Source organism: Atractosteus spatula, chromosome 21 (genome assembly GCF_055471065.1).
Source record: "Atractosteus spatula isolate fAtrSpa1 chromosome 21, fAtrSpa1.hap1, whole genome shotgun sequence".
NCBI lineage: Eukaryota > Metazoa > Chordata > Actinopteri > Semionotiformes > Lepisosteidae > Atractosteus > Atractosteus spatula.
In genome coordinates, this window is record NC_142726.1 from 16,743,841 (window position 1) to 16,760,347 (window position 16,507).

Sequence of the window (16,507 nt, forward strand, 5' to 3'; positions counted from 1 at the left end):
AATAAAACTGATTTACAGACCAGCTCCTCAGGGCTGTGCTTTGCAGCCCTGCTGCTCGGAGCCAGAGGGGATTCTGTCCCCCCGTTCCACCCCGGCTCTGAAAGACTCAACAATACCTGTGTTTTTCTCGAGCAGTATCTGTTAATATTCTTTAGATGTGCTGCAGGGCTGCACCTCTCCAGCACCAGAGGGCAGACCCAGGCCCAGGCACTACTGGAACCCAGTCTCAATGTCAAACACTGTGCTGTCGCCCTCGGCCACACCCACATCCGAGACGGAGAACAGTGTGATCTGGATTAACACTCACACACGCACACCAGAATTAACACAAAACAACGTTCTTTAAGAAAATAATAACTGATTTATAAAAGCTTTGCACAATGACCTGTATTACACATTTGCAAGATGTTTACTGTAGGTTTCTTACAAGTCAGGTTGCTTGGTAAGGCAAGCTGACTGTTATCCTGAGTGGTTAACCTGCTGTCCTCAGAAGTGTCTGTTCAGAAGACCTGCGATGGGGGGAGTGTGGAGGAAGTGCACAGAGTTCTTCTGAGCACAGCTGCACCACAGTGGGCGGTATTGAAGGCTCCCTAATGTTGTGTGTCAGCAGCCTCCCAGGAGGAAGTGTGCCAGCACAAGGTCCTAAGTCAGTCCTGGCCAGAGTTTCAGCAGTAGCCAGAAGAGCTGTTGGGCGCCGGGCCGCGTCTCCGGTGGACCACCAGGCCGGGATTCCTGAGCAGAGTGTAGCAGAGCCACCACCGACGGCAGCCTCTGCTCTCCCGGCGACTCTCACACACCTCTGCAAGACAGGCAGGTCAGTGCGCAAACTGCTGCAGCCGCTGGAGGGAGGCAGAGAGCAGGACAAGCAGAGCAGAAGAAGAGGAGAGAGAGCGCCCCCCTGAGGCAGGGAGGTCCCGCGACAGCAGAGACAGAGAGGGGGTCAGGGGAAGGTCAACCTGGACAAGACCAGAGTCATGGTTGGCCAGAAGCAAGCCAGATCTCAGGGAAACAGGTACCACTCCACACTGCACAACACCACCGTGGAGCACACAACCAGCTACACATACCCTGGACTGACAATCACTTCACCTGGAGCTTTGACCTGGCACTGAAGCAGGAGGCACTCACCACTTTCTCCACCATTACAACATCAACATGTTATCGATAGGGCCCTCACCCGGGCCAAAAACAGCCCTCGGATCATCAACTCGACCAGGAACTCCCGGCCTCACAACTGCATTCCTTTGGTGCTTCCCTACAACTCTAACACACTCTACCCCCAGGACCATTATTAACAACTACTCCATTCTACAGGGAGATCCCTCCAACAGTATCCTTTTTTCTAACCACCCAATCATCTCATACCGCCGACCACCCAATCTACATAAACTTCTGGTTCACAGCAACCTTGACCGCACTCGGCAATCATCCCCACCAGGCACCTTCCCCTGCAACAGAGCTCGCTGCATCACCTGCAGATACATATCTAACAACACGCTCATTCAGGGCCCCCCAGGTCAATTCCGGATCACCCAGACGACATCCCGTACCTCCAGAAACCTCATTTACTGTATCTCCTGCAAAAAATGCCCAGCTATCTACGTTGGGGAAATAGCAAGGAGACTAGGAGACCGCTTCAGAGAACATGTTAGGACTGTGAAGATTAAAGACTTCTCCAAGCCCATAGTTTCTCATTTCATCTCAGACAGCCATGATCACACTGATCTCTCTGTCTCAAAGAAGGGGTTCTCAACTCCCATAGCAGAAAGACAACAGAAATGAAACTCATCCTGAAACGAGGTTCACACCATCCCCCTTCTCTCAATGACAGACTTATTTTTGTGTAATCTTCTCTCCTCTCATGCAGGTTTTGACTTCACACCCTTCTTCACCCCTCTCCACTTTGCACTTCCTGAGTGGCCTCTCTGCCTCTCTGCCTCTCTTGCCTCTTCCCCTCTCCGAGCTTTTGATCTTCTGTGCTATTTAATCTTTGCTGTCTACCCTGTCTTTCTCACACCTGAAGAAGGCTTCACAGTCGAAATGTTGTGTTTTCTCTCTTCTCTTTTCAGAATGGAATAAACCTATTACTTGTTCTTTTGCATAATAATACAGTGTGTGATCTCCTGTCAGAACCTGAGGAACAGACAGTGAGCCTGTCTCTTAATAATAATAATACAGTGTGTGACCTCCTGTCCCAGCCTGAGGAACAGACAGTGAGCCTGTCTCTTAATAATAATAATACAGTGTGTGACCTCCTGTCCCAGCCTGAGGAACAGACAGCGAGCCTGTCTCTCAATAATAATAATACAGTGTGTGAACTCCTGTCCCAGCCTGAGGAACAGACAGTGAGCCTGTCTCTCAATAATAATAATACAGTGTGTGATCTCCTGTCCCAGCCTGAGGAACAGACAGCGAGCCTGTCTCTCAATAATAATAATACAGTGTGTGAACTCCTGTCCCAGCCTGAGGAACAGACAGTGAGCCTGTCTCTCAATAATAATAATACAGTGTGTGATCTCCTGTCCCAGCCTGAGGAACAGACAGTGAGCCTGTCTCTCAATAATAATAATACAGTGTGTGAAGTCCTGTCCCAGCCTGAGGAACAGACAGTGAGCCTGTCTCTCAATAATAATTATACAGTGTGTGATCTCCTGTCCCAGCCTGAGGAACAGACAGTGAGCCTGTCTCTCAATAATAATAATACAGTGTGTGATCTCCTGTCCCAGCCTGAGGAACAGACAGTGAGCCTGTCTCTCAATAATAATAATACAGTGTGTGAACTCCTGTCCCAGCCTGAGGAACAGACAGTGAGCCTGTCTCTCAATAATAATAATAGTACAGTGTGTGATCTCCTGTCCCAGCCTGAGGAACAGACAGTGAGCCTGTCTCTCAATAATAATAATACAGTGTGTGATCTCCTGTCCCAGCCTGAGGAACAGTGAGCCTGTCTCTCAATAATAATAATACAGTGTTTGATCTCCTGTCCCAGCCTGAGGAACAGACAGTGAGCCTGTCTCTCAATAATAATAATACAGTGTGTGAACTCCTGTCCAAGCCTGAGGAACAGACAGTGAGCCTGTCTCTCAATACTGTTTTATATGATGTATGTAAACATCAGATGATATGTTTGTATTGTAAATGTAAATGTTTGTTAATTGAACCTGTTTTGACAACACTGTAATTAATTCAGCAGTCATGCCAATAAAGCTCAGTGAATTAGCATCTGAATTTGGAAGGGAGGGAGGGAGCCACAGACCATGAGAGGGAAGAGGAGAAGGCAGGGAGGGGGAAAGGACAGGACAAGGACAAGAGACAGACAGAGAGGGAGGGCTGCACACCTGTGGCTTTCCGCAGTCTCTCTGTGGAGGACCAGCACGCTGAGTCCTCGCGGAGAGGGTAGAGCTGTCTGTCCTCCAGCAGGCAGTGGCAGAAGCTCAGAGCTGTGGGGTTGGTGTGACTGGAATCAACCAGCAGCACAGATACCCAGGACCAGTATCCTGCAAAGACAGCGCCAACAGCGTGTTGTTACAGTCAGCAGGTGGCGCTGCTGTCTGAGAGAGACCCAGGCCTGGCTGCATGTTGGGAAATTCACTACATGAATGAGGTATTCAGTTTTCAGCCTCCCAATATTCAGGGGCAGTGTGTTCACAGGACAGTCAGTGTAATCAAACACCACACACACACACTACCTTCTTTCTATACTGTATCCACATCATGCAGTTCTTTAAAAGGCCATGATATGAAGTTTTATTATTACCAGGGGTCTAATGCTTCAGTCTAATTGGTGCTCCTAAGTGGGTAAGTAACTGCATGACTCTTCTGGGCCAGAAATGGAAAAGCTAGAAAAGCTTCTGGTTGTGTGTCGAGGTCCAGAGTCATGCACCATTGCAGAATCCCCTGATCTGCTATCATTAAGACATTTGGCCATATCACCCTGCAACTCACAGCTGGCAGCCCACTGAAGCTCAGCAGGTGTGAGCCCGAGCAGAACCTGGAGGGGAGACTCCTGGGAAAAACTAAGGTTGCTGGTGTGGGTGGATTCCATGAAGTTGACACAAGCACAGAGAACGGAAAAGAGCCGAGCCAGTCCGGTCGGGAGCTCACCGGAGTCCAAGAGGCCATGCACCCCTGATGGCATGAGGGTCTGGTCAATCCGACTGACGGTGAAGCTGCCCAGGAGCAAGCTGATCAGCAGCCGTTTCATAGCCATCAGCAGGCCCACGATGGCATTGTAGAACAGGCTGAAGTAGCACACGTTCTCAAAGGCCCGTCTGCAGAGAGGGAGACACGACCAGAACACGTCACACAAACACAGCTGGGGCTGCAGGCAAGTCTTTTAGCTAAAATAATAAAATACACTATTTCATCAATTCTAATGTACTGGGTACAATTAACAACTGCAAACAGGCAAGAAGCCCACAGATGTTTGACACACATTGAAAAGCTTTCCAGAGCTGAGAGATTCTTGAATGATTAAGTATCGAGAGAGTGGCGACACTGCTCTGCTCTGTTGTGACTCTGTCGTGACTTCTGCCTCACTAGTGCCCTCAGTCTGGCCTCTGTGCAGGAACTCTGCAAGGGAGTGAATGTTCATTCATGTATTTCTTCAGATATAAATTCATCTGTACTTTTGCAAAGCAATGGTAACAACACACACATTTGAAATAAATGTAACACTCAGTATCTGTAGATCCTGCTCTGCAGTGATAGATGAGCTGGGGTCAGGAGGCAGAGATGCCCAAAGCTGAATGAACTGCCACCTCCTCCTCACTCACATGTTGTTTAAAGCAAGTGGTTTGTGCCTGTCAGCTGGGGTCAGTCGGTCTTGCAGGAAGAAAACCCTCGCTATGATTATCTGAGCGAAGTAGACCACCAGGAAAGGAACAACATTAGCCCTGCACAGAGAAAAGCAAACAATGAAGATATTTAATTACTTTAATGGCAAGATGAACCTAATTGCCAAATCTCAGCAAAGAAAAATTGACATGAAAAATACCTTAAATGAAGCACCAATTACAGAAATTTAAAGTTCACAGTAATGAAAATAAGATCATTGCATTTCTCTTTGTCATTTACTGAGCGGTTTCAGGGTTTCTATCTCCTAAATGAAATAACTCTGCACTTGACATCTCCTTTCCCTGCACTCATTTGATTTTGATTGATTGCAATATCCCTTTCAAACATGATGGAAAATAAAGGGACATACAATTCACAAGCACTTTGGGATGAAACTCAATCAACAAAATGTGAATTGATTAACCTTTCCTCAAGCTGCTGTGTCTGTGGAGGCCAGGGGAGAGAGTCAAGGGTGAAGGGTCAGATTAAGACATGCGGAGCTTAGCCTGAATGAACCATCAGTTACAGTGACACTTACAGTATATTTCCAAAGAGAATCAGAATCTCCTCCACCCGTCCTTCCTTCAAAGGCTGGACTATACATATATCAAAGACGAAGGCAACAATCAATAGGATGAGACTGAGCACATCCTGACCTAGGCACAAAAGACAACACAGTAGTTAATGATCAATTCAGAGCATTTTAAATTACTAACTCTTGAGAAATTGAGTGAACAAAACAAATAATTTCTTCAGTAATCAGTGTATCAGACGAGCACAAAACTATCCCTGCTCTTTATCTGCCCCAGTCTGTATCTGCCCACAAAAAACAATACATTTCATACACAGATGCTCCATTTGTCTCCATAACTTTAACCCCACATTTTTCAAAACTCCATAAAATATTTCTAAATATGCAAATATATTTATCTACCAGCAGTGCTCACAACGTCAGCTCCTGGCTGCTCTGTGAGGGATGAAGCCAAAGACCAAAGACACTCTTGGTCTCCCAGGACTCATTGACTTACCTACAAACAGGAATGCAATCTGAACTCCCATGTAAGTGATGCTTTTTGCCTGAAAAACAAAAGCTCCACCCCTTCAGCACACGGTGAGTTTTGCACTGGACAGACAGCAAGATCACTGCAGTTACAAAAAAGCAGCCAGAACTGGGAGCAATACCTTTCAAAGCACCACCACCCACAATAATGTCAGAATCAGGATTGTCACTGGCTGGCTGTGTGCCATCATGGTGACACAGCAGTCTGCACCAAGATACCAGCAGCTTACCATGGCAGTGTCTGAAGGAGGGACTGAGTGTGGCAGACCTGTCCGATCCCCCTTAAACAGCCTCTTCATCTGTGTCCTGAACGAAGGACAGGAGTGTCAGCGCATGGGTGGCATTTCAGCGAGAAACAGTGAGTCAGTGGAGCACATTCCCACAATCCCCAGCTGGGCCCCTACATGAGACGCGGTAGCGCTTGTGTTATCAATAAACCTCTGTCCTCCTCCATTCTCTCTTTCTGTGTATCGGGACACCTTTCACTAAGATGTATTTCACGGAGGTCTTGTGTATTAATAAAATGCATACACAAGAACATTATACATACAGCGGTCAATGAGCAAGTGCACAAAACAACATTTCTTACTACATGGTAATATTTTGCCACCATCCCTGTCACAGCAGTCCTTATCCACATGTGGGCATGAATGGAAAACAGCCGCTCACCTGTAATGCGCCAGGATATGGAAGGTATGAGCAATCGATACAAGACCAGCCATGACAGTTGCAAAAATTGAATGTGTTTGTCCTGTAGGGATCACAATGCAATGGAATGAGTTTATTTTACTCTGCCCTTAGAGAGCAGAAAGAGAAATATGTGTATATTCTCCAACTCTGCTCAGGAACATAAGTACATTTGAGTACTTTTATACACTATATGAAGCCTTGAACAACTTTTGTGCTGTGTTTTGGATGTGGGCAAACATAATATATACTGTATTTAAGTAAAGACTATACAGTACAGAATACAAATTTCAACATTTTCTGCTCAGAAACATTGCACATTCTTTTTGTAAGCAAAAGAAAGATTCCACAAAACAGGTGTTTGTCCCCTTTGAGCTGAAACTGAGTTTAGCTCAAAGCCTTGCACAGACCACAAGATCACCCTCTACACACCTAGTCTAGATTCTGACCAAATTTTAACCATTAAGCAGCAAAACAGTTCTTAACAACATCATATTTCTGGCATTAATTTACCAATAACCTTTAAAATAGTATGATATACTTTATAGTTATATAATTATATAGTTATATATGTCATTATAGCCATGTGTATTGCTGTCCCTAACCTAAGTTACCTTAAGTTGTATGTACAATAATATGAAAGCTATATGTTTTTGCCAATACAAACACTAATCTCCTCTCTCAGGGACACCCCTTTTACCAGAAGCTGTGGATCAGAGCTGCTGATCACACAGGAAGATGAGGAGTTTCTCAGTGGCTGCATTGCCTGTTCCGATCATGATACTATTCTAGATAGAAGCAAGAGGCCTTGAGCAATCGGAAAGAGATTTGTGTATAATTTAGGATTGGCAGTTGGGTTTAATTGCAGTATTGTGATTCCTATGTTTTGAATGGGAATCAGCCAGGTAATGGATTGAAGGAGAGATGGGAGTAACATACCACTGACATGCAGAGGTTACTTCCACAGTGACGTGGAAGTAGGAAGTAGAAAGATGTGAAAGCAGAAGGATGTTGTTTTGGCTGATGAGTTTTCTTCTTGGGATCAGGCATCACCTGAAGAATGTTCAACAGCTGAAACTTTTTTCTTTCTACTTTTCATAATGGCCAAAGGTGCACAGCAAGAAAGAAATGCAAACTGCTGTCAGAAATGTGGAAAGATGCTTGCCGACGTACCTTTTAATAACAGTAGGTCTTTAATCAGAGGAAACCTGAATATGATTTGCAGGTTTATGAAAACAAACTGCAAAAAGGACAAAGAACAACAACGTTACTCTGGTTTAAGATGCTTCAAAGAACAAATAAATCAGACAAGGATTTGACATCGTTGTTTTTTGTGAATATTTTGTAGCTTGTTGAGTGCTGACACATCACAACTGGGGGCTCCAGCAGGATACAAAAAGAGCATAGCACCTGGCCAAAGTTCAGAGTTAGTCAGATAAACCGAAATTAAATACTAATTGCATTAAGGGTAACAAGGCCAAGGCACAGAAAACCAAGGCATTTTTAGTTCTGTTCTTATGTTATATGCTTGACACTCTCTTACTTACAGTGTAGGTGACATTCAAACCCAGAACAACCATTATTATCATCCGGGCTGGGAAGCGGAAGAAGGGATCCCAGTCATAAATGTTGCGCTGGAACCAGGACTTCGCAACTCTGCAGGGGTTTCGGAGCAGAGAGGCGGCACTCAGAGCTCTGCCTCAGTGTGAAACGTGTTCATGACATAGAGCCAGCACCCAAACGTGAAATTATGACAAACTGTAACCTTATTGAACCAAATGAAAACTTCAAATACGTGACTATGTTCTTTTGCAGAGTTCATGCGGATATCCATCCATTTTCAGTAAGGATCCTTCTGCTCAGGGCTGCAGAACACTATCAGAAGCTGTCCTACACAGAGCAGTTCCCCACAGAATGCTATAAAGCCTTATTCTAGATGTGATCCTATACACTGTGCTCAGATGTTTAGGCAGAAAGGACACTGCACTCACTGTGGGCTGCTGGGCTTCAAGAGGCGCTTCACGTACTTAATGTGATGGACGGAGACAAAAAGCTCTTGATCCTGAAACACAGACACTGAGGGTCACACGATGTGCCTCGGCCCATCTCACACCCATTCCACACCTCCTTCTCATCAAAGTCCACCTGGCTCTTCTGTTGAATATACTCCAGCCACACTCAAGTGAGCCCCCTCACTGTGCTAACGGAAAGTTAGGCTCTGCCTGGCTAAAAGGAGTTTCTAAAATGTCCCCTCCTTTAACGGGCACATTGGCATGATAGTTAGAAGTGTTGCTTCACAGCCTGCCTTTGACCATCTGTGTGGAGTCTGCATGCTTTCCCCTTGTTCTCATGGATTTTATCCAGACTTCAGGTTTAAGGTGTAAATCTTTGCCCTAATCAAATGCAGACATAATAAATGAATAAAAACAATAAAATTACCTCACCTTCTCACTTACAATTCAGACTCATGAAACATTACTTTCATTACCTGCTTGTACTGGGATTGACTCCAGAATCTGCGCATCACCTTGATGAAATTCACAAGAAAGCGCACGATGAGGAACATGGTGCATAACATGGCTGGAATTGGCATCGCACGGGGATACACATCCCTGACAATCTGAGAGAGAGCAGAGTCCATTCAGTGCTGGTCTTCATAGCAAACCAGAAGAGCTTGTCTGATGGGGTTAACAGCAGGAGTCCCTAGTCTTGGTTACTGAGGGTCCAGCATGTTTTACAGACTGTTTAAAACATGGCCAGCGAAATCTTACTGCAACTGACTGACCTCATTCTTTTCCTGTTGCTTAGCTATTGATGATCCAAAATCCTTTCCATAGTCACAAGATTTAAACAGATTGACTCACAATTGCCATGTTTGTATCCACAGTTCTCTTCACTTGATAGACAAACCTGCAGTGAAGAAACGGCTACAGTTACCAAACCCTTGTGTGTTGCAATGACTGTGTGTGTGACAACCACATAGTGCAGAAGACAAGGAATCAAGCACAATGGCAGCAGAATGAAATTACAATGCCTGTGGGGGAACACAGTACGTAAACTAGATCAAAACCATTCTGCTGCTGTTCGTCCCAGAATTCCTATGGCTTAGCAATAATTTAATTATTTAGTAATTGAGGTCATAAATGTTTCTGGAGCATTTGCTTTCTACAAACAAATTTATATTCCTATGAATTTATCTGCTACACCATCTAGTTCGATGACAGATAAAATCCTTTTTTATTTCAAGTGAGACAAAACAAACGTTGAGGGGAACCCCATATATATGTTGTTGGTGGTGCTGCTGGTTTAGGGGCACAGAAATGGAAAGGCAAAGTGATTAACTACACCATGGTACCTAATGAGGAGATATGCCAGTAGCATGCACTGCATTTGAATGCAAGCAGCCTGAACACAGAAGGACTGCGGCACAACTCCAAGCACAATGCGGAGCAGACACAAACACAGCAGCAGCCCAGCTGGGGGTTAGGCCTTGCCCATTGTGAGAAGCAGGAAGCAGATGCTGAGGCAGAAGGCTGATACTTGAGCTCTGTGGTACAAATGGACAGCTCTACTGTAACTGTGGCTGGTGCTCGTTACAATCCCACTGGGCCTCTGTGCAGGTGTCAGCAGCACGCCCAGCAGGAAGAGGGTCTCACCAAGACAGTGTGTAGAAGAAGCCAAGGAGGGAGCCCACGATCTTGTGGTTCGTGGTGAGGCAGATGAAGATGGGGTAGTGCACCAGCGCCACCTCCAGGGCCAGCAGGAAATGCACAATCACTGGGAAGGAAATGAAATTAATACTTTGATTTGATGTAGCATCTTTCAACACAAAAATATCAAAGCATTTAAGGAAGTTCAAAAGCATACATACTAATGAAGAAGTACCAAAGACAAATTCCATTTTAACTTTGTAAAAAACAGATTATAAGAATAAGTCTTTAGGGACGGTTTAAAAATTGGCTCCACGTTTGCACAGTCTTGTTTCAGCAGGAAGAGGTACCAGACAAGAGCAGGGTGTTTGACCACTCTTGCCTGCAGTGGCTTCTGTTCATGTGAATCTGGACTAAATGAGTCACTAACTCATTAAACGGAGTCATTAGTCACAGAGCTGCAGTAAAACACAGAGGACCCTGCTGTGCCCACTGCGCAGGCCTTACCCTTGGCCCAGGCGGGCACGAGGAAGGGCAGGCAGAGAAACTCGCCAGACCGCAGCATCCTCTCCAGCACCACGTTGGCTATGGCTCCGAAGGCGGCCGCGAAGGTCCAGCGGTTGCTGTGGGTGCTCAGCAGCCGGATGGGTCTGTCCGCCGGCCAGAGCCGCACATGGGGGGACAATTCAAGCACAGCATGAGGAGATCCTGGGCTGCTGCTCTTGCATCACGGGGAAATCTTGTCTTTATTACAGACAGCCTGCCTAACCTGAGTCAGCATGGCTCTGGTGAATACCCTGGACACGCACCAGATCACTACTGTAAATGAGTGCTCACTCTTAATATACTCATTAAATAGGGAATAATGACAAAATCACTAATTATGTAATAAACAGTTGAAGGATATAAGTTTCTATAGAAAGATTAGGAATGAGAGGCCACATGTCCCATCAGACCCACTGAAGACTTAGTGTTTAAATGATCCAGGAGAGTCCAGGAGGGTGAAGGGGCACAGAAAGCTCTTGGAGGAGAGCAGGACGCAGCTCCGGTCCTGGAGGTTTATTCCCATCTCCTCCCCGGTGTCTGATTTAGCTCCTCCAGCCTCAGTGCCGCCCCCATCCCCCACTCCAGCCAGAACAGCACACTGCTGCCAGTGACCTACTCATCTCACTCTGGGGGACCCACTGTCATCACAGGTGCAACTGGGGTTCAGCTGCAAAGGTGTGGGTTTGTGGTCTGATATTTTGCAGCTGATGAGTTAACTGTCTTCATTCTCGTGTCCAATTCACTTCCATTCAACTGTGTCCAGATCTCACTGAGATGCAATGACAACACCATCTTGGTTCACCTCACTGCACCGCAATAGGTATATTAATTGTATCTAAGTGGAAATAGACACAGACAGGATTTTAATCTTTTTAAAGAGAGAAACAGTGTAAAACCAGTCAGACTTACACAAGCATCCCGAACCTGCGGTCCAGAGGAACCAGCTCATCCACTCTGTGGTGCCTCTGACGTCTTTTCAGGAACGACAAAATCAGTGTTATGAGAACCTAGAATGAAAGTTGCATCTTAATAATAATTATAATAATTGCTTACACTTTTATAGTGCTTTTCTGGACATTCCACTCAAAGTGCTTTACAGGTATTGGGGATCCCCTCCACCTCCACCAGTGTGCAGCCCCACCTGGATGATGCGACGGCAGCCACAGTGCGCCAGAACGCTCCCCACACATCAGCTATCAGTGGTGAGGAGAGCAGAGTGGTGAAGCCAGTTCAGAGATGGGGATTATTAGGAGGCCATGATTGGTAAGGGCCACTGGGAACTTTGGCCAGGACACCCCTACTCTTTTCGAGAAGCACCCTGGGATCTTTAATGACCACAGAGAGTCAGGACCTCGGTTTTACATGCAGGGTGATATGGCTGCTGGCTAAAAATGTATACCTTTATCTAAATTTAATTTTTAAATATTTAAATGTATTGTTTAATCTAGCTAATCTAGCAGGTCTAATATGTGACATAAGCTCATGGTCACCCAGGATGGGAGAGAACAATCCTTAGAGTCAGGTGTGCTGATCCCCACCTCCAGCCAGCAGCAGCACCACAGCCGCCACGTCTCCAGCCGTACAGCAGGCCCAGCCCTGCACTCTCTTCCTGCCTGTCTGGTACGACCGTGCTCTGATGATCTTTACTACAGTACAGTAGAGCTGCTTTTACAACAGCAATAATAAGAACTAGATGTACAGTAGCCACTAGAGGAAGTGAGCTCTACTAAGAATGAAAAAACACAGGGTCTAATACAGGGTCAGCTATAATATCATAACAGTGATCTAATTTATTTGTTTGCACAAGCAATTTGAATTACAGAGGAAAACAATGCTTTGCTTAAAGATTACAGTATTCATTTTCATTAAGAATTCTTACTACCACTGAATACTACAACTATTTCTGAAACTGAAGAAAAATGTCACTACGTTAATGCCTGTGTTGCAGCTGAACCATAATCTATAAGCTAAGAAGCCTTGCATTTCTGAATTTAGTATTCGAGGAGACTTTGAGGTACCTTACCCTAACAGATACAGAGGCGTTACTGTATTGCTAAACAAGCACTAGGCATGTTCAAACATGAACTACAGCAAGTTCTTAGAACTTTCTGATTTTCATATTGATACCGGCCTACAATATTATTTTCCTGTTTTGATTAATTCAAGATGTTATTTATGCACATCACTAGTTTAGAGAGTTGACATCTCTGCCAAATGTACAAGTTTGGGCCAAGTCCCACTGTAATATACTCAGCTTGGCAGCAGCTCAGGTTCATGATTGACGACAAAGCGGTTGGCTCAAGTCCTTAACTGCCCCAGCCTGAGCACAAACCTACCGCAGGTATCAGCCAGTAATGCAGGCTTCTGAAATCAGCACAGAGTTCTGTCAAATCCAGTCTGTGGAGAGAAAAAGACGAGGTATATCTCTTCCAAAACATCTGTGATTTGTGACAAATTTACACATCTACACACCATGCTCCTCCTCACAAAGAGCTTCACATTCTCCTTTCAGCTAAGTGACCTACACCCACCGGCCAAAATATTAGGAACCCTCCTCGAATAGAGAGAGGCTACTCAGACCAGGAGAGCTGCTGAAAGTCTGTCTTGTGCTCAAGAAGTCAACCACACGCTGCCTTCTGTTGAGAGAATTGACTCTGGGGGTCCTGCGTATCCTAATATCCTGAGTGAAGTGAAAGTCAGTGTTATCAGGGGAGTTCAGAGTTCACCCCATGTGTAAGTGTAAAGTAATTCAAGGGCTCGTCTGGTTCCTCATTACTGTGAATTCTCTATGGACGAGGTCTAATAGCTGAGCGACATTATCATATCATAACCACACTATGATTTCACTGTCATAACCACAACCACAGCTCTTGTTATTCGCATTTTCTTTTGAAACTGCTAGACCTCAGAGCTCATTGAAGCATAGAAAAGTCGCTTGAAAATATAAAAAAAGAAAAAGGCCGCTGTATTTTTAAAGCTATAGCAATTGCGTGCGAAGAACCTGCTCACAACACATCCTGCCTGCTTGTTTCCTGTCCACCAGCCGTTGCTATCAAGATTTTTTATTAAACAAAGAAAGATTTAAAGATGGGGGGAAAAAACAAGCCATAATTCAATCAAATTTTAAAACCTTCAAAAAGTCAAAGCTTATTTTTTCCTGGCTGATTAGTAAAAACGCAATGAATTGACAGTCCAAACAAACTTCGTTGCCTGTCTGGTCACTTTCCTAAGGAGACCTGGTGAGGGTGTGACACTGTACCCTGGGATAGCCAGGACAAAACCCTCAGTGTCCCTCTGCTCGTGTCCACAGCCTGCGCTGCTGGTGACCACGTCCAGGCCTGACTGAGATCCACCGGACTGCAGCACAAGGCAGGGAGAATCCGTACAGCTCAGTGTGACTGAAGTGCCCGAGAATCTGAGGACTGCAGATTCCTCCAGGGCAGAGCAGCTGAAGTGCTTTCATCAGAATTCTGGAATTTAATCCCTGTTTTCAAACAGCTTTAGCAGTGATAGATGGAAAGACGAATAAAGGAAAAAAAGCCCCCTTTCATTTAAACTGTGTTTGTAGTTAGCACAAGGTAGTCTTTATATATACACTGTATGTTAGTAATTTGTCATCTAGGAATTAGGGAGCGAGTTATAAAGGCAATGGATAAAGAATATTCAGACTTGCTTAGAGAGTAGATTAGCGGAGCAGATCATTGAGGAGCAGGGCGTCCTGCCTTCAGTGAGATGACTTACATAGCAGGGCTGTCGGTGGGCTCCATCGCTCCGGCAGAGAGACACAAGCCTGGCTTGTCGGCGCGTCAGCGGGTCGGAGCTCCTGGACTGCACATGGCAGGATCGGGCTACACATGGGCACAGGCTCCCCAGGCACCTCCCTTCCAGTGACGTTGGGAAAATGAAAGAAGGGAGAGAAACCGCCCACCAGTTCACCACCTCCTGGCACAGAGCCCAGCCATCTGCACCCGTGCAGACTGAAGCACAGATCTTCCTTCTCCTCTCCTCTGACCCCCGACACTCACTGGGACCCCAACATCTTCCAGTGCAGCCTGCTGGCTCCCTGCCTGGCACAGGGCTCTGAAGAGCAATGTGCAGACCTGCCTCCACTACTGAACCACAGCTAATGGCTGTAAGACCTGTTCAATTGTTATTATTATTCAGCTGCTCATCAGACACCCTGACCCTCTCACAGACCTCTTCAAAATACAGAATCATACATCAATACAAACAATGCCTGCTCTTTCTAGTCCTCCTCGTCCTTCCTGCACACACAGTAATCTCCTCTCTAACCAGGCAGCAAAAGCAACAGTGAAAGAAAGGAGGAGCTCTGCTGTCATTTTTGTTCACAGTCTCACCTCCCCATTGTCCAAACACAAGCTGCTGAGTTAAATGGAGTCTCACAACAGCAACACTGAGGAAGGCAGAAATAGAATCATCCACAAACGCAGACACCCTGTACAATTTTCCCATCAGCACGACGTGTTTAAAGCATAAGTGTTCTCCACTAGCATCTACATCAGGCTCCGGAGGATACAGGAGGTGCAGTAGAGTGCAGGGTGCAGGTGCGCGGGGTGTGTGGTGTGGGGGGCGCATGGCTTGCAGTACTTGCAGGGATTTCAGGGGGTTGCAGGAGCGCGGGTGGTGTGGGCGGGCGCGGGTAGTGCATGAGGCTGGGGTCTGACCTGGTGCCTCAGGCAGTGCAGCAGCAGGTCCAGGTTGCAGAAGGGCCCCTTCACCAGCCCTGGGAGACCCCGAGTGGGCAGCCAGCAGAATGCACAGCCACACCCATCGAAGGGGAAGTCCCGCCCCTGAGGAGATGGACATGGTTATCTGCCGGATCCGTCCAATAACAACGCTCCCAATTTTCCTGCCCCTCCCACTACATTCCCTCATTGGTCCAGCCCTTTGCTGCTCCTCCCTCGGTCTCTGCCCCCACACCCCTGACCTCCAGCCCACTCACCGTGTGCTGGATAAGGATGTGAGCGTCATCAAGCACATCAGCAGTGACCACCTGCAAACACACAGAGGCAACAGTCACCACCACTGCAGGACAGTCTACAATGACCCCCAGGCAAAGCATCACAGCCGGGTACTCACCGTGTGTCCGGCTCGGGCACTCAGGTGCTCTGCAGCCACTAGCAGCGCGTTAAGGCCCCCCCACTGCCCAGCCGGTCCTGAGGGTCCGACACCGTGAGCAGCAGCGCTCCCTGTGGGATCGACCCCCGCTGCTGTCGCCACTCTAGCTCTGCAGGGCAGCAGGAGGGGGTACACATGAGAGCACAGCACCGGGGAGGGACATCACACAGAGACACAGAGAGGAGAGAAGAGGGGAGGGAAGCTGTCAGGATCTCCATTCAAGCGGAAGAAAAGGGCACAGACACAGATCCACAAACTTGTTGGTACCGTACAACCCCCAACCCGCTCATCCAGGCCCAGAGCGTCCCTGGTATCTTTGTCATTATTAAAAAAGCACTGTGCCACACAGCCCCCTGCCTCACCTCTCTGGAAGACATACTTGCTGTCCTTGTGCTGACAAGTCAGGACCACCACCGTCCACTGCAGGCCCTTCTGTTCCCCCATCTCCAGTGCACAGCCTGTCAGGACACCAGGACAATACTGACACCTACACAATCTCACACACACACACAGACACACACACACACACACACACAGCACCTACACCGTCACACTGTCACACTGTCACACTGTCACACGCACACACAGC

General features: G+C 46.6%; 1 protein-coding gene across 1 annotated transcript; it reads right to left on the reverse strand.

Moving 5' to 3' along the window:
* Positions 1-343: 343 nt before the first annotated feature.
* Positions 344-15,046, reverse strand: LOC148817325 (stimulated by retinoic acid gene 6 protein-like). The gene is made up of 18 exons (XM_088939130.1): positions 14,521-15,046; positions 13,116-13,176; positions 11,689-11,786; positions 10,741-10,883; positions 10,240-10,360; positions 9,448-9,493; positions 9,072-9,203; positions 8,575-8,645; positions 8,131-8,239; positions 7,757-7,823; positions 6,566-6,647; positions 6,127-6,202; positions 5,865-5,913; positions 5,375-5,492; positions 4,776-4,895; positions 4,105-4,271; positions 3,339-3,497; positions 344-799 (listed from the first exon to the last, which is right to left on the reverse strand). Exons 1-18 carry the CDS (start codon positions 14,544-14,546, stop codon positions 666-668), a joined length of 1,779 nt encoding a protein of 592 aa, XP_088795256.1. The 5' UTR covers positions 14,547-15,046; the 3' UTR covers positions 344-665.
* Positions 15,047-16,507: the final 1,461 nt, after the last annotated feature.

What these genes read in the sequence shown, in the direction of transcription:
- LOC148817325 (XM_088939130.1), bottom strand. Translation starts at nt 14,546, where the DNA reads ATGGAGCCCACCGACAGCCCTGCTAT. An exon ending in TTCTTCTACACACTGTCTTG is followed by an intron (nt 9,494 to 10,239) that starts GTGAGACCCTCT and finishes TCTTCACTGCAG; the next exon opens with GTTTGTCTATCAAGTGAAGA. An exon ending in ATTCTCTTTGGAAATATACT is followed by an intron (nt 4,896 to 5,374) that starts GTAAGTGTCACT and finishes TTCTCTGTGCAG; the next exon opens with GGCTAATGTTGTTCCTTTCC.